Raw genomic sequence first — 25,004 nt, 5'->3', positions numbered from 1 at the left:
TCTTTCCATTATCCCAAGTAGGAAAGACAAGCTTCCTTTTAAAGACTTTCCTTGCCTTTGTTACAAAACCCTCAATACAACTCACCTTTAATTCTGCATACTTATCCTATCATGTGTCAGTTTCCAGAAGGTAAGTAAAGTACCTGAGTTTTTCTGGTATTTTTCTCTGAATGGAAATCACTGACTGTTAGAAGAGACCTTTGAAATTAAGTTCTATGACTGCATACAAAATGTTCACTGCATTATTATTTCTGAAGACAATCTATAAACATCTATGATCTTTTGCTCATTTGCTACATATGTTTAACATGCTACAAAAAAAAAAAAAATAGCACTAAAATATACACTTTAAAACCCTGAACCATACCATTTTCAAGTTTGCTTTTTGGATGTGGTCCACTAAATGCCAGAAATTTTCCTGGAATAATCCAGTTGAAGTCACCATTTTCTACTCGCTGGAAAAAAATGCAAGAAAGAAAAACATTTTAATATCTCTAGATACAAGTTAAAAAAATTAGTTTGTTCCTTATGTTTTTTTGTTTGTTTGTTTTTTACTATGTTCTTGCTGCATTAGAACACTTCAAATATGTTCGTCCTATATTTATAAGCTAAATAAGAACTAAACGTAAGCTGTTTCTCAGAAATCTCCTCATAAAACAAAGCCACAGCAAGTTTTGCTAAAAAGTTTTTCAAATAAAAGTGGATCCTATATCTAAGGTATTTGTCCTGTACAGGGCTTGTGGTTTTAAGACACCAATGTATAATATTGCTGGCAAACACTAGCATTATCGTGTGTTTTAGTCAAAGAATATGGAAAAATGCTTCCCTGTAAGGAAGTAGGCACTAAAAAGCCAATTCATGGAAAACAAATTACAAAGAACAATTAACCTTCAAAAATAATTATTCTTTCTCCGTAGAAATGGAAATTCACACATTGGCATAGCTCTAATGAACTCGCAATCATAGAAGCAAAATATAGATCAAAAATAAAAAATAAACTGAGGTTTTGCATCTCTTTGCAAAAATGGCTTTTCATTTTTAAATGAAAACTTCAGAAAGGTTCTGTGAATTCTTTTCTTGATCAAACTGAAGAATGCTTTTTTTTTTTTAAGTGAAGATTGCCCATTCCTCATTTGGCAACGCAATTATTGTCAGCATGACTTTTAAGGACATGGCATTCAGTTCAACTGCATTATGAAGCTTGTGTTTTTTGCTCTCAGCTCACCAAAACATCTTAATGAGTGAAAGGTTCTGATAATGGGCATTACTGTAATCAATTCACCAACTGTTTGCTTAGCTAACCCCATTAGGCTTGCTCCAAATATCCTCACACAGCAAAAACTCCAGTAAGTTAACAAGCTTGCGTAAGGACTAGTGAAATGATTCTTACTGCCAAGTCAGGACCGCTCCTCCCAACACACAAATTTCTATTCCAGACTGCAATCTCAATATCACGGCACCTCTACTCCCTTTATTAAAGCAATTCTGTTCAATCCATCTGAATTATTTTTATATTTGCATTACCCGTTTTATTTATGAGTTAATTAGTTCTTTGTAGTACACATTTTTTTGTGAATAATTTAAATTTTAACCACTCTGAACTATATATATTCAGCACCATATGCAAACATCATTGTAGCAAATTGAGAACTTGATTAACAAAAGGGGAATTAGCTGCCTTGATAGTGCAGTAAGATGGAAGAACTCTATAGTTCATCTTCATAGATGAAACTGAATTTCCATTAGCCTGTTCCTTTTAAATCTTATGCAACTTTTCTCCACACAACTATACATCTGAAGAGCTAACATAGAAAAATATGGAACAATTAAAGTTCTAGAAATACAGCACAGTATATATCTAAAATACAAAGCTGACCATCATACATAAAATACTAGAAGACACACAAAGAATAGACAAAAAAATTAAAAAGGATTCCAAGTTCTCACAAACTCAGACAGCGAACAGGATTCATTCAGACATGCATACATTTCACAGAAATGTAAAATGATGTTAAGCATTAAACAAGATATTGGGGCTGTTCTGTATACAGCTTTAGCCAATTGCTCTAATACTTTCTTTTCAGGCAGCTCATTGTATACTACATATACACATTCCTAAGTTTCCACCCACCATTCATTTTTAGAATGAAGTTTTACTGCTATACACAGATTAAGCTAAAACTAAGTAGTTCATCAAAGGCTACACTAATTTCTCAAGCTATGTTAATGTTCTGAACTCTAAAAAGAGAGTTGAATATATATTCAAACATTTAGTACATCTCTAGTCTATAAATCTTTCTCCCTAACCAATGCAATAGCAAGAACTATAGACAGCTCCAAAAATAACTTCCAATACAACTACATTGTTTATCACTGTCTTCATTAAAAACCCTCTTCCTCCTTTCAAGTGGAAATGTGAGACAAAAACACCCAACTAATCTGGATATACACTTTGGGCCTGAAATTTCCTCTGGACGCAAAACAGCTCACAGGTGCAGCAAGAGTATATTTCTCTGCAGCCATATTGCTTGAAATGGCTGTCTATTACTAGAAGATAGAGATGAGAAGAACTTACACAGTTTACATTTAAAGTTGCAGAATAAAGTCCTGAAGGAATCCAGAGCCACCCAGAGCATCTATTCTTAATTTGTAGGAAAAATGGCAGAAAAATGAATGACAATTTAGCTTTCTGGGACTCATTAAGGATATTTTTTAGATGTATTTTAATTACTAGAATCCCATATAATGGACTGATTAAAAAAAAAGTGAGCTCACAATGTGCTTAATCTATATGGCTATACAAAAATTTATCATACACCAAGGACTAATAGCATCTCAAGAAGCTGTTCCACAGGTATTGAAAGAAAACAGATTTTGTGGGGCAGCTGAGAGACTTGGAGTCATCTCCTGGAAGAAGAATGGGAAAGCATGAAAGCAGTCCCAGCAGCCAGGAAGGCTATGAGAGAACAGATTTCTTGCAATTTCAGTGCATCGCATTGTAACTCATCTTGCATATTATTCAGACAGAATAAAGTTTCAGGTATCTGTAAGGCTTCCAATGATTACCTAACCAAGGGAACTGTTGTGGTTTCATGTACTTACCGTACATACAAAGACTGAGTTTTACTTGATTTAGAATATTTTTCCAATATATTTTAAACTTGCGGGATACTAGGTATTCTAACTTAAGGCAAACCAGACACATTAAGCTCATTAAACATACAAACCTCATAGTGTTCATATTCATCCACATCAAATGTCTTAAAGTCAAAAAATCCATGCTGTAAGGCCTAAAAGGCAACAAGGTGTCAGTTCATTCTTAAATATGATTTATAATCTCATTTTATAATGCTGTTCTTAAAAATTAAAACTAAATCACTAAATGTTTGTGCTTTTGGCTTGCTGAAGTCTGTATGTTAAGACAACATTCAGTTTTGCACAGACTAACAACACAGACAAAAACTTTAACAATGTCCAAAAACATCAGGTTCATTATTTCCCCTTCAAGGACATTACGATGTGACACAAGTTTGTTGCATATCAGTTAAATCTTAAAACTGAGTCTCCACATGCTCCTATGTTTTTTTTTTTCTTTAAGGCAGATGACAAAAAGTAATTCCCTTTTTGTCATAGTCATTTGAAAATTTCTGTGCTGAATATATTTAATGTTCTATATTTTATGACCAAAATGCACAAAAAATTTATTGCTTTTCTGTGTTTAATATAATGCTCTGATTTTATTAGCATAATACCCAGGCAAAAATCTTACACAGAAGTACTACGTGTAACCTGTATTTTGTGATCTGTTGTTAATACTTCTCTCAATGCACTCCATCGGTAGAATGAAGTTAACGAGACTATGGTAGACAAGATTTATTACATGATTGAAAGAAATTAAGTTATGTATTTGATCCCTGTACTACTATTTAATAAGTCCATTTTGTACTAAAGATTTGTATATAACAATATTAAAAACAATTTTATGAATAAGCAATCGATACCACAAATTTCTTCCAAAGAATTGGTGTAATACATTTCTGCAGCATATATTTATACTGAATCTAACACGTTCTGAAAAGTACAGACATTGCACAATGTTCTATGATTAAGGTGTGTTAACAAAAGACCATAAATCAATGTTTTAGAAAATAATCGTGTTCACTACTTTTTGTTACAATTATTTTTCTTTCTTTTTAGGCAAAACTAAAATAGTTTATTTAAGTAGACAATGTTGTCATGAAACCTAAGATACTGAGAGGTTTCTTTGAATGGCAAATCTAGAAAAATTGCTTCAATGAAGCAATACATTTCATTGAAGCATGGCTAGATGGCTGCACTCCAGAATTTGTAGGCCCCTTGGATTATGTGTATGTAATATATGCAACAAAGTCATGAAATTTACTCAGGTAGACTAAGATTTTACTTTAGATTTAGCCATAGAGTTTCTACTCAAAGTAGCTTTATTTCTGTAGGTGAACTGGACAGAGATTCAATAAATTTTATGAATTTATTCATATTTTCCAGAAAAGGAAAAAATGGTTTCAGAGTCCTTTTGACATGTTTGTTGCAGATAAATCATACTGACTGCTTCATAGAGCTTCAGGATCTGTAGAAAGCCACACAAATTAAGAGTCTTACTGTTAACTGACAGCTCCTTTCCCACCCCCACAGAACTAAAAATATTAAGCTTGATCTGTCCTTTTTTGAGTTTTTAAGAAACACTTGTTTTGGCATACTTTTAAGAATTACAAATAGTCTATAAGGTGTCAGTACAGAACCATTTATATAACCTGTTCCTCTCATTAAGATCACTGGGAAATTAGATGAAAAATTTGATCTTTGCTTACAGTATCAAGTATATACTGTAACACCAAGTTGACAATTAACATATAAAATAGCATTTTAAAAAGCAGCACTGGAGATTAATTTTCCCCAGGACCATAACCACAAATTTAGCAATTTAAATTATGCTTTTCAAATTATTTTTGATAAATTCATAATTTTTACATCGATTATTAAACATATTTTGAAACCACAGCACATGCAAGGCAGAGCTTTAACAAGCAAGTTGACAAACTTTTTTAAATGACACACCAAAACACTAGTAAGATACACTAGTTTTCATTCTTTTTAAAGAATTCTGAAAAGAACAGGTGTCAAACACTCAAATGGAGTTAAGTATCCAAAAAGAAAAATACAAAAAACAGTGCTTAGATTAAGTCACAGAATCCCAAAAGTACCTTGATTTTGTCAACCTAGGTTTATAAATGATTTGTTAGCAGATCTAGTGCATTACCTGTAACCCCACCCTGAGATGGGGCCTGGGATGTTTGCATTCATAATTTATGAATTCTAATTCATAAAGTGAGCTACAGAAAGTTATCAAAGGCTAACCAAGCAGAAATATAACCTTTTCCCTTCTTCCCTTGTCACTACTCCAACACAGTTCTCAGTAACTTAGGCTTCATGACAGCACACTACTCATTGACGCGCGTCTTGCTTTGAAAACGGATTTTCTTCTAATGTATTTTAAGAGTGTTTTACTTCACTTTTTTTAAAAGTCAATTTAAACCTGTTTTGCTAAGGAAAAGCATGGTTACCTTATTTATTCCCTGTAAACAGTCCAAGATCGTGAGATTGTATGTGCAGTTCCCAAATGAAGCATCCCTATAGATTTAAAAAATTCATATAAACATTATTTTAGAACTTAGGGAAAGACAGCACAGAATAAAAAATATTCCATCCCCTCCAAGAACTCTGTATTAAAGTTCCAAGACAACATTGCTTTACCAGCTCATTCATGCTAAAGCATACCCTTACCAAGGATGTAGCTCAGTGTAAATACAGTTGATACTGTAAATTATGTTAAGTGCATGTTTTTGTCAGGTACCCACATGGATTAGATACAAAATTGAAAATTATGTGACCTTGATTCTGCCACTCTGAAAACAACAATTTCTCTTTTAAAGATGACAGAATGGCAAAAAGCGGAACATCTTCAAGAAGTAAGACACCAACATAAAAACAAACACCAACATGAAAAATAAACGTGTATTGCGGAAAAAAGAAAAAGTACTTTTCAAACTTTGCTTCAGACTGGTCTGCATTTTAACAGTGACTTCTTAATCAGTCATTGAATAAATCTTTTTTAGTTTTGCTCTAGACTATCTTATCAAAAATGTTAAGAACTGCAGTTTCTGAGAATAACAAAATACTAGGTTTCAGCCAGATACATCTTTAATCCATAATTTATTCAAAATTTCAATCTTTCACTGAATGGTTTTGTTGTTTGTTTTTTTTTTTTTGAGAATCTACTTGCTATATTTAGTATATTTGTAGTACCAATACAGTCCTTCAATCTCAAGTGCTGAAAGAGTAAAATACTCTCACACATTCTTTAAGAGCAAAATTACATCAGTTTTAAGCAAGCAGTGTTCACAGAAAGCTTAGTTAATTTAGGAAAATTAAAAGCTACAGATTTGGTAGTTTCATATTACAGTTTACTCCAGAAAATCTTTCAAGTTATTAGATTACTAAAATAAATACTTATTGCAATGTTTTAGAATGGGAATTTGCAGGTGTGAATACATCTTCAATATTCAAATCTAGCAAAGAATTTTTTTCAAAAAGTAAAGCCATAGAGTATTTTCATTAAATAAACAGATTATACCAAAGCAATTAACCCAGAAGACTTCATATATTTTTCTACAGGGAAAAGTTGAAGATTTTTTTGTCATAAGGTTTTCAGAAAAGAAAAAGGTCTTCTGAGAAAAAAAAAAAATCTTTAGGACCAAATGGGAACACGTACATATAACAGAAAAATCTTTAAAAGCTACAACAGTTTCATGAAAAAGTTGACAGAAACAACAAAACCTAAAACAATGCAAACCACAAAACTAATTATTTAGAGAAATATGAATAGAAAACATGATTGTAACAGTCATCCTGTATTAGGTTACTTTGCTGTAACAAAAATATGATTTTGTATCTGTTTGTAACTACTTCAACCAACAGTACATACAATACTGCAGAAAAAAAGGAACACAATTAATAAGAAGTGCTATGATGGAGAGGGAAGGAGGACCTAGAACTTGACCAACGCGCACGAGGTAAGCCTATCACAATTTCAGCTATAGAGTTCTCTTAGCTACAGTTCCCACAGCCAGCTGTTACTAGAAATTGTGCACACTGAGCTTGCATCTCACACCCTTATCTATCTTTTGTGGTAGACAGTGATGAAACACTAATGAACATGATAAAAAGCTAATGAACAGCAATAAAGCACTAACTACTAAAACATAATGAAACAAGCAGTAGGTATGAATAGCAGTGCAGCATGGTAATGACAGAACACCTGGAAGCAGTGGCTTACTATCACCTAATGCTTCAAGGGAAAGCATGATGTTTGATGCACTATGGCAAACAGAGAGTGTATTATACCAGACTTTGCCATAGTATCTCCCCAAGTATCTGCTGGCAAGAAAAAACAAATCATAAAAGTTACTTCTATAATAATTTGGAAAACAAGTAAAATGGAACAAAATCTGAGCTATTTTAGTCCTTAACACCATAACCATTTTTATTTTAGGCCTCCCATTCCTTTCTCAGGGTAAAGCTAGGAAAAAACATGTCTGTATTTCTAGCTGCCACAAGTACAACTCAACTGCCTGTTTAGAATTAAATCTAGATGCGCTTTCCCCTTCTGAAACTTCACTGTTCTCCGTTTCAGATTTTTAGGCTAAATTATCAACAGGTATTAAATTTTAGGTATGAAATGAAACAGATGGATCTGGCAGAAATTATGCATAATCCATGAGGACTCTGTATGCTGGATCAGTTGATATAGTAGAGACGCATCCCAGGGAATAACAGCATATCTCCTGATAGTTACGGGACTTATTAACAGTAATACTAAGAATCCCTCTGTGCCAAAAGTTCTTTTTTGAAGTATGAAGGGAATTTTAGCACTTTTCACGAATGCTAAAGTTGTTAACAAACACACTTTATACAAATTAACAATATAAAAGGTCACTGAAGCAATAAAGTGTTTATATTAGTTATTTCCAGGAAAATATTTGACTAGTAATCCAGATGCTCCTTTTCAAGTAGCACCATCTTAAATCATCAACTCTAATGCCTCATTTAAAACAAAAAAATCTAGCTCTCAAAGTCTCTCTTAATCCCATCCCTCTGTGCATCATTCAGCTTAGCTTTGTGTCCGTTCAAGAATCTGTATCAAATCAGATTCTCGTTATCTAGAAAGCACGAACACTAGCACACATCTTTTATTCCACACATCTATGCATCAACAGTCAAAATTCACGAAGAAAAACCAATCTGAAATACAGATCAGGAGAGTGCTTGTAGATTCCATGGTCACAGGCAAAATCCAAGTCAGCAATTTTCAAACACACTGCAAGCAACAAGATGCAATAGCAAAGAAGGGAAGGAATTTTAAACGTACATTACATACATAGCTGAACAAAATTAAAAAACAGTTTAGTTTAAACACTATTACTTTGTGACTTTTTTTTTTATATATATTCAACCTTCCTATCAAATAGATAATTTCAAATTAATCTAGAGAATCGTTAATAGTTATAGATTTTTAGACAAAGAATTTTGCAGAATTTAATTAGAGGACAGGCATTTAATGGCAATCTGTTAACTTCAGATCTGTAAAGGTCTTGAAATACTCAAAAAGCAAAGACTTGTTCTTGACCTGATATCCCAAGTATTTTAAATAAATTACTCAATTAAAATATCTTTTTGTTTAGAGGGAGTTGTCTAAGGTATTTTCAGTCACTAACTCAGTTTATCCTTCGTTAAAAAGCAAAACCAAAACAAATCTCCACTCTTAACCATCTAGATGACTTCCTCCAGGCTGAGTTTCCAAGTTTTTTCCCTAAATGAGAAAAATGAGCCACAAGCCAAATCAAATCATTATGAAGCTTTGTAAATATTTAAAAATTAAATTTTATCTTATCTTCCAAAACCTCTTAAATTAAAGCATTTACTGAAAAAAACTCACAAAATAATTAAAAAAATGCAGAACAATTGCCTCAACTTCACTATTCTTTGGATAAACCCTTCTTCCAAACGATTTAGTATACAATTTCTAGACCTTGGATAAAATACTGGATACTGTCAGAACAAGTACTAACCTTTACAAAAATCCCATTAGAAATACAGTTAGTATTTCTCATACCACAGTGACTTAAGAAGCCATTTATATAGTATTGGAGCCACTAGCATGCATTTTCTTGAAGCATCTGTCGTTGTCAAAGTTCTAGAGTAATAATTAATAGTAACTTTAGCTGTAAAAAATACAATAGATTTTGAATGGGCCACACTTTGTACCACGCTAAAAAGCAAATGCAAACACTAAAACAGTTACAAGGAAGACTAATGCACAGAAAGACAATCTACTAGCTTCAAAAAAACATAATTCAAATGAAACTAGAATTCCATACATTCTTCCTACTTAAACTTATTCTTCTCCTTTGTCTACTCGTCTACAGTAAACTATTTCACATGCTTACACTTAAGACTGTAATAATTTTTAAGTTACTGGGACTACTTATGCATATGCAAAAACATTTTGGTTTTTGCTGATGGAAAAAGAGCTATTTGGATTTAGTTTATTTTTTGTTTTTTAACTGTTAAGTCTGTGTTAAAGAAAACACAGAGAAAAGGAAGACTTGTGCTATTTGACATGAAACAAAAAGATCGTACACAGGCGTCTCCTGCACGGTATTACAGTGTGGGTGCTGTTTGCTGTAGTTGATCACGTGTTTCATTCCAGTATTCTTTCAATCTTTGATGGCCAAACGCATAACCAGCTTCATTTTCAAACAGTGCTTTACCAACTATTACCTGATAACTCTATTTAGTTTCAAATTCAGAAAAAGTGTGAATATTTCTGACACAGAGATGTAGCATGAAACTGAGCTGGCATTACAGAGCTGCAAATCCCACATCCGATTTCAGTTTTCGGAGCTGACCTCAATACTGCATAATGCTTTCTACTTTACCAAACCTCTAAATGCTGTCCATAACAAAATAAATTCTTTCCCTAGCACTTGCAAATAAAGAAATAAAACCTAAACTCTAGCTCTGAAATTCACGTCATATCTAGAGATTGAACACAACCAAATTAAAATACATTTGTTTTTTCTTATTGTATTGAAATCAATACAGAGCAGTTTAAGTTGAAAATCCAAAGCAGTTTTATAACAGGAAACTGTTATTTGTGATGGTTTCAAATGGTGTTAGTCCTGTTTTCTTAAGTGGAAGTAAGCAGGTACTGTACAAGATCTTCAAGAGACTAGAGCGTCACCAGGTGACAGTGAGTCAGCCAAAAAGAAGGTGGAAGTTTCTCGGATACTGCAATGCCTTATCTCCTGCTTTGTCTTCGTTATTTCCATTATAAAAATAATTTCCACAGAACTTGTAAGAGGGATATGCTGATTTCCTTCCACCAATATTCACTGAAGCTGTCTTCAAATGAAATACCCAGCTGAAGATCTAAGCCGATTAAGGCCTTTTGAGGTCACTGAGCTGGATGAAAGTAGATCAGTTTGCTGGTGATCTTTTCATGTAAACACACGTCAGGACTCCGTGAAGAATCTGACGGTCTTGCAGAGCTTTCTACCTATTGAAAGTTGTCTGTTGTTTTTTTACCCAAATAGAAGACACTTTAGATATCAAATTAACAAACTTGTTAAATAATCTAGCTGTAACGCTGAACCTTTGATCACTACACCCCGATAACCTCTTACACTTGAAACTATTCAAACAGAGATACCCTGTACTACAGAAGTTATATAGTATCTAAATTCCAGGCTTGAAAAAAATTAAATTCAAGACAGTAACTACTGAATACCTGTGAGTAATATCCCAAAGTACTTCCTTCCTAGACCTTAGAATAGGAGGGTAGGCACAAGACATTTGGGTTATATTTTCCATTGTCATTTGATAAAGTAGTTTTAGCCCTTTCTAAAATGTTAACTATATGGAGGAAGGGCAAACTTCCTGATAGCACTAACTTTTTTCATAGCATAGCCTGATGACAGCCAGATATGGTACCTAACATTGCATTAATGCTTCCAGTGACAAAACAGGTTCATTTGTTTGAGCTTCTGTATCATGCTGTATTTTGCACTAGAGATGCCTCAATGTCTTACAACATACAGGTAGAAGAAAATCATCTCAAAAACAAACAAACAAACAAGGAAGAAATAAATTATTTGTAAAAAACAGGGAAGACGAAATAACTTATTTCTTCCCTGATCCCATCTGATATAGGTTGACCCACTGCAGGCCCTCATCAGCTCTACTTGCCCTTCTCTCAACCCCAGTAATTCTTAAGCTTCTTATACATCTATTCCAGCCTCTCCCTACAAATTCAAATCCCAAGTACCTCCTCTCTAACTTTGACTCCTCATTTCTTACTTGGCTTCCTATCTTATCAGACTTCTTTAGTTCATCTCCTGTCTTCTTTTTCTCACCTCCTGTACAGCTAGATTACACAGTTTTCTTTACCAGCATGATAAACTATACCACACAGGTAACAGAATCTTCTTAGGCTCTAATCCAGTGCCAAGACCTTACATAGTCTAAAGCAGCACCAAAAGAAACTCAAGTGCTTTTCAGCCTGACACCAAATTAAGAAAAAATGCTAAAGAAATATAGATGCTTATGTCTACTAACATATAAAAGCTTTCTTCCAAAAGCTCAGAATTCCCTATTCCCTCTGGAGAGCAAGGCCCTGGCTCAAGAAGATTGACTCCTTCTATCCTAGAAAGTAGCCTAAATGCTGTGTTAAAACAAAAAAAATAATAGTAAACCAAACTACAGAAAATATACCAGAAGAAAGGAAAGCAAAAAAAAAATATCAGAAAAATCCATAACCTCTCCCAAAAGCTTTACTTTTAACCAATGTGTTTTATGGATAGCAAAAGCAACTGAATGTAAGAAAAGTAAAGTGGTATTAAGACCTATCTTATATACATCAAAAAGCTACATACACATTAACTCTAGAGCTTAAAGAAAAAAAGTTTACTTCTTCAGTAAACAGTTCGCTAACATAGCCATTCCACACATATTTTGAGATTTCTTTTGACTGGTATTAGCTGCAGGAATAACCTCAAGGGAGACCACCTGACTGAATTTCTTCAACTCTAGAATATACTTCTTCATTTGAATGTGGTTAGGATGAAGTAAAATAATGCAGTGAAAAGTCACAACAGTGATAAGTAAGTTCTAAGAAGCTTAAGAGCATCGGTGGAAATTAGAACATTTGCCCTTCCTGCCTGTAGAAGAATCAACAGTACAGAATGATTTCAACTTTAATGAGCAATTTAAGTTATGCTACAGATTTCCTCTGAATATGGAACAAGAGGTATTTTGTTCTACCAAGAGTCATGGATTAGGATAATAATGTCCGAATTAGCCATGTTTGCCACAATTAACACAGTTAAAAGGCTTAAGAAAATGTTAGGACATTGGCGTACAGCCTACCTTAGAAGCAAGAACCTGATAGCAAACTACTGCTCAGAGAACCTGTGTATCAGCAGAGCACAGGGTAAATCTAAGTGTATTAGAGTATAGCTAGCAATTTTAAAGATTTCTCTGTTGTACATTCTTGAAATTGTTTGCCTAGGTTTTCACCTAGTAGGGTATACTGATATACCCTCTTCTTTCTGGTTTATGTATAATTAAATTTAGCATTCTTTTACTATAGTGGTTAAAGATATTTTCACATCTAGCTAGATGACTGATGTGAAAAACAGCATTATTTTATGCATACTGGTTTTATTTACCAAAGATCTTTTCACTTGCAGCATATGCCTGCTGCATGTTTTATGTTTTTTGGTGTTAGCTCTGGAGAACATGAAGAGAAAGCTAATTAAGAACAAGATAATAGAATTTAATATCTACATTAGGACAGAGGTACTTTTTTTTTTTCCCTTTAGAAAAGGGAAAAGATTTTACATTTCTTTTACAGTGAGACTATGTCCCAGAAGCCTATCTTCACAAAATTCATGAATTCTCACAAATGGGTTACAACAATCCATACATAACACTCTGGATAGATTTGGAAGACAGGTTTGGGAATACGGATAGCATCTATTACTTTAAAGAAGTTTGACACCACCATTTATCTACCAGGAACCTGCAGAAGAGTTAAGCATCAGAAGACTGACAACATTTACTGTTCTCCTCTCCTGAAGCTGGCAAACTGATGAACGGATTACTCTTCTGCAATAATTTTGACAATTCAGACTGCAAACGCTGAGTAGCCTCTTTGCCAGACATTGACTTCTCCGGTGCATTCAGTTTGTATTCTCTCTTTTTATATACTACAAAGCTATCTTTATAAAATCTTGCTGTTTCTTACTTTTATTTTTTTTTTTATTTTTATTTTATTTATTTATTTATTTATTTTTACAAACTCTTATTTCATGATCCCTATTCTATTTTGGAATAGAATCTCATTAATTCAGACTCACAGGATTTGTTCTGAATGCATATTTATTAATTTCAATATTAGTTGTTAACACAATTGTGTTAACTTCATTATTAAAATTAAATAATTATTTAACAAAATTATTCTGTGCCATTTAGTTTGTTATTATGGTTCTTGCCAGCCTCAAAAAAGTCACATTATTTTCACTATTCCCTACCAGCAAAGGAGAAACAGCATTTTAATAACTTATTACTACATGTATCATTCAAAGGGATTGGTTGCAAGACAAAAGTCTGTAGCCTTCAGTTTGAACAAAAAATTCTGAAAAAAAATTCCTCCTCAATTTTCCATTTTACAATTTCAGTACTTGATAACTAAGCTTTTTGCTTTGTCAGTACAAATAATACCTTAATTTTTACTGTAGCAGGGGAAGAAGTGGGAAAGGAACCTAAAGACATAGCAATTTCGTATAATTCTGAACGGTAAAGTTTTTGGAATAGCTAAACAAAATACAGCTATTCTGAGATAACACATTCTACATTACTGAAAAAGTTTTGCATCTCTACTACATACAGTTTGCTTTTTAAGCACGGTTTCAAGAAGCTCAAGATTTTGAAAAAAATTAGGTTGGTTTAATTATTAAAAACTCCTATATGAAAGAAATAGCATTCAGTTGTTCTTAATCTCCTGCCAAAGTTGAACCACTGAGACAACTCTATTAGATAGGAAAGGAAGAGTCGATTTTCTAGACTCCTTTTAAATGCTACAGAGTAATCCCCAGAAGGAAGGGAAATATTGCAGTGAAGATTTTTACTTGTTGCTTTCCCCAAAATAAGGATACAAAAGAAAAAACTGACACTGTTTCTGTGCTGAGAATAACATAGTTTGCTCCAAATAACTTCTTGGAGTAATATTCTAATAGCTGAACCTTCTGTAAATGGAGGGACTGACGCAACTCTGTTAGATTAGGAGAGCATCAGAAAACAACACATGTAAAATGTGTAGAAAACTCTACACTAACTTAAATCATCATTCCTGTATTTTATATAGAATTCATAGATGTTAAACAAAAAGACACTGACATGTTCATAAGAGGTCATCTTTTTATGCATTTTATGAAGTATTTTTTTTTAATTAGCTTAAAAGTTAAATATATCAATAACCTCGCATAGCTACCAATGATCAGATCAATCTATAAACTCTCTGCTGACAAAAGCAATCACTGATAGGATACTGTTCTTTAAAATGTATTCATTGGCTTAAGATTTTATAGTTAAACTGGTGTTGACATATAAATCTATCATCCCTAAATCTATTACCCTGTACAAACCGCTAGAGATAAACAGATCTTCCTTTGTTGAGTGCCTGTAGAATCAAATGAAGCATTTGATAAAGACAAGGTAGCTCCACATTTACAAATGCATCAGCTGACAGTGAGCACTACTTGCTAATTGCTGACTCCCCTAGAAAAGTGGATCTTGACCTTCTTGCAGTTGTCCTATGAGATATTGCCTGTATTTGCATAATAGCATGAGGTACTTTTACTTGTAAAGCACAATGACATTTCATGGCTCACACGACAAAAAAAATTATCTCAAAGTCTTTTAGACAGACATAATAGCTAAATGCCCTCAGATCTCGGCCTCCATACTACCTTGCTATAGAGAATATGGTCGGATAGTTAAAGTTAGCTGTTCATTGAAAACAGAAAGGCAAAATAGCTTAATTTGAACTTCTATAGTTACTCTGTAAAGCAGGAAATATAACAGAAAACAAAACAAAAACTTTCATTCACGTAAGTCTAGCTGGTTAGGTATTAAGTAATATAAAAGGTAAGAATGGCTTCCAAATGGTAAATCATGATATATCATAAAGAAAAGTTTTAATTGCTAAACCACGCACATGCTAACAGGTATTTTCTAAACCTGAAAGTTTGCAAGATTGATTTTAGTTTTAAGATGGCCAATCTAAATAGTTTCATTATTCCAACACAGCGCAAGTGATTCTACCAGAAGTCATTTCTTTTTCTGTATATCAACCATTTTGAAATAATGTCTGTATCAGACACGAAACCATTTTCTGGGAAGGGAGAGGAATCTGAAATAAAAAGTATGTTTAGCAAATTCCAAAAGCAAAAGTTAGACCCATTTTTCATGTTCACATACCTAAACGGAAGATATGGTGGATTAGTTCCAGACGAAAGTGTCCTGTACACTTCCTCTGGTGTTTTCTTTAAGTATATTACCTAAAGCAGGGGAGAGAAGAGAATGAAGATGGAGGGAAAGAAAAAAAATAACCACAGCTGATCCTGAAAAGTCGTTACCCATTTATATGCTTCCCTCAAAGCACTACTCTTCCAAATATTCCATACTCCTTTACAAGTAGCTCATAGGCCATCTGCAGACCAGAGAAGACAAACCTACATAACACAAAAGCTTCAGAAATCAACAACAAAATAAATAAACTGGGATTTCTATTGTGTTATCTGTGATGATAAGCAGTCATCTATACTAGGAGTACTCTGCCTAACTTCAGATGATTCAACAGAAGTACTATGGTAGCAGCTTACAAAGGAAACATTTCTCCATCAAAGCTCAGCTGAAACTTTTTATACATGAACATTTTCCGATTCCCAATTGTCAGTATCAAATTACCCATTAGCAAACAAGATGTCCAATTCAGCAAGCTGAACCTGTGACTATGAGAGCAGCCTATAGTTAACACAGCACACTAAACCAAGGCTTATTCTGATATCACTGAAGGCCAGCAGTTCCACTGGCTTAACAGCAGAGTAAGAAAACAGAAACATCACAGTAAGAAATAAGAAGACACCACCTTGTTGCAATTCAAATCCTATTTGTGCAGTACAACTGCTCCTGAAGTAAAAGCAGCTTTGAATTTGTGTTATGTGCATTATTTATAGATATCTCAGCCAGTTTGGAGTGACACATTTTGCGCGTGCAAATATTTTGTGAACAAAGCAGCACAGCTTTCCTATCCATTACTATCCAACTCACCTTACAGACAGCACCTACATGGCTACTCCTTCATTCTATGCACATTTTACTGCTGAATACTGAGCACCAATAATTGTTTTCTTAACCAAGACAAAGGTCCTGATCTAAAAGCTTTAGCATTCAACTTCAGACCTTAAGCACATTGGAAGAGAAATAAGTGGTGGTCACTCCCAGAATCTCTGCAAGTTGCTTTATGCCTAGAGTTGTATCAAGGTAATGGAATTCTCAGTACTCTGTAAGATGTCAAAACAGTAGGTAGATTTGCTTGCTTTTCTTACTCAAGCATGGACAAGGGAGACAGAAAATGGAAAAAAAAAAACTGTTTTGCTTTAGTCTGAAAAACTGTGGTGATGCAGTGAAAAGAAGGTCCGAGTTCATCCTTGTCCAACTATCACAGATTTCACTACTTTGAACTATTAGTGTAACTCTGGGACAAAAGCCTCCACGTAAACTAATATACTTTCAAAAGATCAATGCAAAATAACAATAGTTGTTTTGTGTTTTTCCCCCTGTAAAGCCACTTTTAATTCTCTTCAAGAGAGATTTTACAATAGGTTCATCCCCTGTTCCCACCGCGTCACTTCTCTTAACACACATCATACAGAGGCACTGCTACCTGTAAAAAACAGTCTGAAATATTACAAGTTTTCTATCATTTTTTTCCCCTTTGATATGTCCATTCTTATGTTCTGAACTTCCTGAATAATCATGCAATTGAAGAAAAAGCTCTTCTCTATTGGGACATATTCCCGCTAGGCACATTATGTGTAGCAATACTGGCCACATGCACACTGCCAAGAAAATGTATGATGTATGTTCCAAAGCGCTTATGAAACAAAAAGGGTATTTTGCAAGTCCACCTTAGCATTCATCCACTGTAATTACAAATACAATTTCATTTCATCTTGTTCACACCCCCAACATACATTTTCAAATTAAAAGCATATGAACAGATCTATTCTATTGCTGTTAAGTTATCACAAGAATTCTGTGAGGCAAATGTAAAGCAATTTGAGGTGTTGTTTGGAACTGCAAAGAAGCTGTACGTGGTGCAATAGCTGAAAAGCCTTTGTACTTGCTGAACTTCCAAGGGAGGGATTACTGACTTGAGCAGTACTGGGATGTGCTTAGATTAATAGAGAATGAACCCATAAAGCTGCAGGCTGGGCTCAGAAATCTAATTTATATTCTTACATTATGAAAAAAAATCCTGCAGGCAAGTGATTGAACATGCTTTAGTAGTTCACTATTACTCAGTCTCACTTGCTTTGATAACACTTAAGACCCAAAAAACTCAACAGCTTTTCCCTTGCACTAGCATTACAGAAGTCTAATAAAAGCTATTGGTACCAAAATACACACAAAGTCATCATGAGAAAGCAATATGACCAGCCCATCTGCTGTCTACAAGGAAAAGGAAAAAGAGCTTAGTGGATCTCTTTTCAGAGCTTGTCACAGTAAGTATTGCGTTTCACCAAGACTACTCAAAGTCAGACTTTGGTCCACTAATCAAGTTCTGATCTTAGAATTGCAAGATGCCCACTACTTGCCAGCTCTAAGGATACAGACTAGTATTACTCCTACTCTTCTCCCAGAGCAAACTATTATATACTGGAGAACACAGACAAGTTGGGGCCTTTTTTTTCCCCACCCCAACCAGAAGAGAAACCTAACGAATACCTTAACGTTATGCAAAGTGGCATCTGTCCCCCGCTCCACCCCCCAACTCATCCATACATTATTAGACATGAGAATATGCACCCTCCTTCATGATTTTGCAAAGAATGTGCTCTTTAATGACAAGTGGGGAGTTCCTATAGTCCCTTCTGACTTCACAGAACATTCTGTGTAGTAGTCCCAGCAATTTAGGAGAAATGCTGAAATTCTCTGTAAGATCAGCAAAATCTTCATGTTCTTCTATTCCTGTTTTAAATGTTTGTTGTTGTTGTTTTAACCTTAATCTTAGTTTTATGACAGATGTAGTCCTTGCAGAATTCTTCAGAGCAAGGATATGAATTTACCAACTGGACATGATTAACTAAATACATTGAAAATCCATTAAAAAAATTAAAATTTAGAAAATAAATCATTCTAAGATGCAATTTACAAACAGGTGAGTTGTTGTGAATCAAGTTTTAAGCTCTCTCAGACTCATGACTCTTACTAAAATATTTTAATAGCTATTCGAGTGTTTCATTTCAACTTGTCTAAGAAGCTGTTTAAGCGAACAGTCTAAGTTGCATAATCATTACTGGAAACCCATTCCTAAAACATGATCCACTATTTTCCACGTTTCATTTTACACTTAATATTTTAGCACCAGGAAAAATAAAGCAAGCTTTCTCAATTAACTTTCACATATTGGTAGAGTTCAAAGCTGTGGAACTTTCTGTCTCAAAAAGCTTATGAAACAAGACACAAACGCAAAAGCCCTTGAATGAAATAATTCATCAAACAGTATGATCAAGTTGTCAAATACAAACTGTTCTTTTCACTGAAGATCATGACTAGATTCCTTCAGGTCAGAAACTTCCCTACCACGTAGCTCACGAGTGTACAGCTAATGCATGTAACTGAATACAGCATCTAGAGGTAAAATGCTCTAATGTTATTTCCCAAATTAATATGCCTGGATTACAGAAGTTAAGCTTCTGTAGTTTAAAAAAAAAAAACAGACTATTTTAATTATAATCAGATTACTATAATCATAAATTACTTTTCAGAAAAATATTAATTTTATGAATTTATTGGCATTATTATCGATCACCATAGAAGAATATGATTGAACTTCCATTGGAGGAATACACACATACATAGACAATTTTGGGATGAAATGTTAGAGTAATAGATACCTTTGTGCAAACTGTTTTCCAATGTCACACTAAACTGAAATAAATTAGAAAGGGACTATGCTGCATATACGTTGTTTATAGTTAATGGATACTTTTTTGCATTGGTAGCACTGTCTTAGTAAAGAATTACTCTTGGTACAGAGTATCTTCTAATAATAGGAAGATATTTACAATATCTGCTAGTCTTTGACAGCAGAGTATCATACGCAGATGTAGACCACTTGCATGTGCTAGCAATTAAGAGCTATAAGCAGCTTAACACAGGCTAAGCTAGTGTTACACGTGCCTGCAGTTGTGGCACATGAGTTTACCTTATCGGACACATAAGCTACCTTCTCTCACGTGTGATGAGCCACTGGATACCTTCTATAGAGTACGTACACAGTCACATCATGGTACACACACTACGTGCTCCCTCCCCCCCGATATGTTCCAAAGCCACTCCCCGTACTGTAAATGGAGTTAAGCGACAAAGAAAAGGCCTCTCTAGAACTCATCCAGCAGAATTTTCAAAGATTGCTTATAAAAGAACCCAATGACAATCTACCTCGCTAAGGGAACATCCCTTGGGATGCTATTTTACACAAAAGAGATGTTTCTTAAGGAAGGTTAGAAGTATCCATGCAATAATTAGTACTTACGGCATATGCACCTATTAAAAAAGCTGCATTTGCTCGTTTCCTCTGGTCAAAACTGGTATAGTAAACTATCTTCTTTCTTGACAGACTGAAATACTGTAAAAAATAAAAATAATTTTTAAAAACCACCATACTTACTGAGAGAAGAATACAATTTTAAAACAATTTAAGCAGTCACTTTTAGTAAACTGACAAGTCAAAGAATTCCTATAGAGTCTTTTGAAATTAAAGGAGGAAAAGTTCCTGGTGGCATGAACTATCTTCTTACAGTGCAGATAAGAGTGCAGGGAAGCATTCGCTGTTCCATAGCAAATATATCGGTTTTGCTGTGCTACTTTATTCTATAAAATGCAGTTGAATCAACACATTCAATATAAGATACTATACTTTTTTTCCTAAATATCCAAACAATAGCTTATGAATGTTGTTCAAATCATTGAAATTGTCAGACTCTCATGTGTGTTAAATCTCTTTAGCATACTAAACACATGCTACAGAGAAGACAGTCAATTTCTTTTAAAAAAGCAGTTAAACAACCCTCATCCTCTATACTATCTTAAAAATGGGGTTACAGACAACATACTTTGACAGGTTTAATAATGAGAGTTTATAAAAATATTGTGCAAGTGAAAACCTAAAAAAAAAAGTTAGGAACAGACATAACTTGTTAGTCTTGCAATTCTTCTTTATTTGGGAAGAAAAGAAGTCTCTGTCAGCATCCTGCAAACAAAACTCCCATTGAAAACAAGACCAAGAAGGAGCAGAAAAGAATAATCAGGACAATCTGCAGCAAAGCTATTTAAAGCTGAAGAGAGAATTGTCACTTAAAAATGGCAAGCTAGACAGTTTATTGCAATTTTTATTTTTCTTTATTAATTTTATTACATTACTTTATTAATTTTATTATACTTTGAAACCTTGTCACATATGCTTTTCCTGATAGTTTTCTATGGTTCTGTTAAAGTTTGAGGAAGTCACCAACAGATACACCAGATTCTGCTTCTAAATACTTGAAGGGTATTTTTATTTTTAAAAGTTGCACAACATTTTATGAACTGCCTGTGTTCCAGTGTTGCTGTTACCCAACTTCAGTATTTTAAATCCTATTTGACAGTTTACTTTCTTTTCCTTCTTTTGACATTTGGGGGTTGGAGGTAGGGTAACTGCAGCAGGACTATGTTTTATTTATTTAATTAGTGCCACTATATTTCACTTCCATACATTCAACATTGAATATCATCTTAAATCTTGTTGCAAATTCTAGGACTGCTTCCACTGCAGAAACAAACTTTGCACCCAGAAAAACAATAGCTACAAAACCAATAGCTGATAAACTCAGGAGAAACGTGATATACGCATCACAGTGAGCTTTTTACTCCCACCCTTCATGGTGCCTTTAATTAGCAGCTCTAACTCTATGTTCCAAGCTGGTTTTATTACCCACAACTTCCAGAGGTGGATACAGCATGAGAGCTAATGCCAGTGTGTGCATCTAAATAGGACTACAGGTGCTGAGAGGGATAATTGCCATTGATTGGAAGATATCATATCTTGAGATCAACAGCAACATCTCTCAGAGTATATACAAACATACAGGGTATAAGCAGTTATTTAATTAGTGAAGCTTTCAATTATTATTAAAACTTGTCAAAATTTTAAGATCCCTCCTTTCTTCCCCCTCCTCAATTTTTTAATTTTAGTGTTCTCTAACTGCAGTTCCGCCCATGATATGTGGGTGGGATAAGATTACAGTAGTTATGCAACAGTGACAGAACTTCAATTATAACTTGTTGACTACTACTTTTTTAAAGCAAAGTTCTTCGTAACAGTTTACAGCTCACCTGAAATACCACTTGAAACTGCAAAAAGCACAGGCTGCTAGCTAGCAGTTCTATTTAACAATACCACATTTCATGTTTTATTTTACAGAACAGACTTTTTTTTTTTTTTTTACACCATATAGGTATATCAGGTCAGACCAATTCTGAAACACTTATGTACCAGCACAATCCAGAGCGGTAGCCCACCTTAAGTGCTCCCAGAACATTTAAATGAAAGCAGCGTAGTATTTTAACAGCTTCAATTTCAAAAAGCAATTTCATAATCTTTATGAACCATATAGATCATATGGAATATTTAATTATTTTTTTTAGTCCTGACTAAAGCTTTAACACAAAATTGAAAACTGAGGCTACTGAATGGCTTACAGCATAGCAAGCAGAGGAGAATTGCATCAGAATAGAACAAACCACTATTTTTGTTTGCACATGGGTTAACAAAAATCAAAGTTTACAGCAAATACTTGCTGAAGTGACTTACTGCTTGAAGTGCAGCATGCGTGATTGCTTCTCTTAACGTGAACAAATTCTCAACTCAATTACACTTTCAGTATTAATACTAAGTTACATAAACTAGCTTAGTATTGTTAAACATACTAGCTTAGTATTATTAAACAAACATGCTGGTTTTTCAAACACATTTAGTAGGCTAAGTCTAGTCCTTTGGCTAGGTTCAGTAAGTGCTAGGACACTTATTTTTTTTTAGTTTTTTATTTTTAAGAAACAGCTCCAGAGCTCCACCTGAACACAGAGCTTTTGTTTCCTCAGGTACTGCAGAAGGAACCAAAATTTTTCAACAACGAATTACTCCATGAGTTGCCTATAGAATAGCTATAGTTAAAAGATGATACAGTAATACAGATGCAAAACACCTTTTACTTTTAAAAGATTAAAATACATTTATTGTGAAGCACTAAAGGTATTTTTCTTTACCAACAAGAAAATTTCTGTAGCACTCACACATCACTAGAACATAAAATGAAACAAAATTCATCTTGTTAAGATGCGTCCCAGAGGAATAAACTGAAAGACAGGCTTTTGAAATAAAAGCAGAGGTTACAGAGAAGCGTGGAAGTTTGTGTTGTTTTTTTTTAAGGTGATGAAAAAACTCATTGGTGCATGATAGGACTCCAGAACACATTTTTTCACTTTAAAATTATTTTAATTTTATAAAAAGATGAATTCTTGCTTCTTGAAAACCTCAAGAGAGATTTACATGCACAGAAATTGACAACAAGCCTAGAAGGTGCTACTGTGGACAATTACTAGATTAATACCTATTTAGAATCACCAGATCACCATGTTACCGTACAGTAATTTAGTTAATGGATATAGTTTAATATACTTACATAGTTCAGCAAGAAATTACTGCAATGTGTTTAATAAAGCTGGATAAATGTAAGTACTGTTTACATATACACTAAAATATAAGTAACGGTGAATGTAATGCTTGCAAACTGGGCATGAAAAAATCACATATTAAAAAATGTCTGTATGACTTGCCTCATAACCTAAGCTGTCCTGAAGGAGACGTTTGTAATTACTACAGTTCCATGTATATGACCAGCAGGTTATTTATACTGAAAACAAAAAACAAAACCCAGAACCCTCTGCAATTTCACAACACAGTTAGTATATGAGAACTGTTAACCCCACAGTTCATAACCCTGCCCAAACCTCCCCTGCCTTTGATCTTCCATAATTCATATCATTTTTGTCAGCAACTTTCCCTCTAATTACCCACTTCTAAATTTATTGCGGTTTTATAAGGTTGTATGTGCATGAAACCCAGTAGTTTTTCAAATAGTTTTATGAAATTGGACATTTAAATTGAAGAAAAAATAAATTTCAGAATTGAATTGTAATTTCTTAGTCAAGCATTTTCCCAAACAGAATTCAATGAACAAGTAGGAAGATCGCATGTCCAAGCATTTTTTCTTGCTGTTGACTCAGCTAGTCAAGATCATCTCCATAGCAATCAGCAAAACATTACAAACAATGTCAGTAAGGTTTTCCTGTAAAGCATAACTTTAATACTTTACCTCTAACTTTCTCAGCAAAATTGATATTTGAATAAATCCTTCAGTGTTTCTGAACAGAACCATTCACAATTTTTAAAGTGAGTCAGCATAAAGTTATGATAGTTTACTTTAAAATGCTGGTCTGCCATAGAGTACATTTCAAACAGCAATGCCTTTCGCTCCTTACCTGCTTCCTTCTACTTCCAAAAAGGAGAGATGGAAGCAGAAAACTGCCTCCTCTGTGGTTAATCCCTCTCCCAAAAAAGAAATAGATACAGCTAAAAGATTTGTGGGGTTTTGTTTTTTAAATGAGATCTTATTACATTTTTCCTGTTTCTACTCATATAAGTTTTAAACTTAAGAAAAGCCTTCCAAGTCTTATATTCCTTTTGTGATACCATGGCCACACAAAAATTATAACATGTAGTGCATAATTTTTTGTGCCACACTTCTTTTAAAAACTTTTCATAAGAAAAGTACACACAGTGTATACCCAACCAGGTACATACCAAATCATAGCAGGAGTCATCTGCGCTTAAGCACTGTGATTGCCTCAGGGTCCCGAGAGTGTTGCAATATAGCAACAGCAACTATCCAACAGCAGAGGTTGGATTTCCAGAGGATTATAAACCACAGTGTCTTAACTTCCTATGATCAGCCACTGCTTGTGCTGGTCCCAGAGCATGATTACCTTTAATGCAAGTGTATGCAAGCAGCAGGTTGCCAAACAGGACTCTTTCCCCCAGTGGTTAGTTCAATAGGCACTTCCCATCCAAAAAAACATCGATCACAGGCTGCCCACGTGTCGCCCTGGTGCCCCATGAGAATTACCATACTTCTGCTGCAACAGTTGCCCACTGCATCAATGCCTTGCCAGCAGGTAAGTCACAGGTCACAAACTTCTGTCTTATACACACACTAGTTCAGGCCTCATGTGGGAGAAGTCCCTGCAGGGAGGCTTGTGAAGGACAGACATGAGAAAGTGAGAGGTAGAAGAGCAGAAAGAGTAGAAACTGAGAAACTCAACTAGCAAAGCTGAGCAATAGTCTTTTGTAGCTAGATCTACAGTACAAATCAGTTGCATGCTTAGCCTTAGGATTAGGTCTTTCAAGTCTACTTACCCACTGCAGATAGTATGTAAGTTAGGACAGAGTCTGGCATGTATTT

At 34.3% G+C, this 25,004-nt stretch overlaps 1 protein-coding gene across 1 annotated transcript in view; it reads right to left on the bottom strand.

Annotated features, from left to right (window-relative positions):
• Window positions 1-25,004, bottom strand: part of CDC14A (cell division cycle 14A) — a 58,904-nt gene that overhangs the window by 21,876 nt on the left and 12,024 nt on the right. Inside the window, 5 exon segments of the mRNA XM_068689901.1 lie at window positions 368-455; window positions 3,228-3,290; window positions 5,601-5,667; window positions 15,637-15,716; window positions 19,982-20,074. Coding sequence (XP_068546002.1) covers window positions 368-455; window positions 3,228-3,290; window positions 5,601-5,667; window positions 15,637-15,716; window positions 19,982-20,074 — 391 coding nt within the window.

The sequence above is a fragment of the Anas acuta genome, chromosome 8, assembly GCF_963932015.1.
Source record: "Anas acuta chromosome 8, bAnaAcu1.1, whole genome shotgun sequence".
Taxonomy (NCBI): Eukaryota; Metazoa; Chordata; class Aves; order Anseriformes; family Anatidae; genus Anas; species Anas acuta.
Note: the sequence above shows the minus strand (reverse complement) of the source record. Positions and strands in the feature narration are given on the sequence as shown.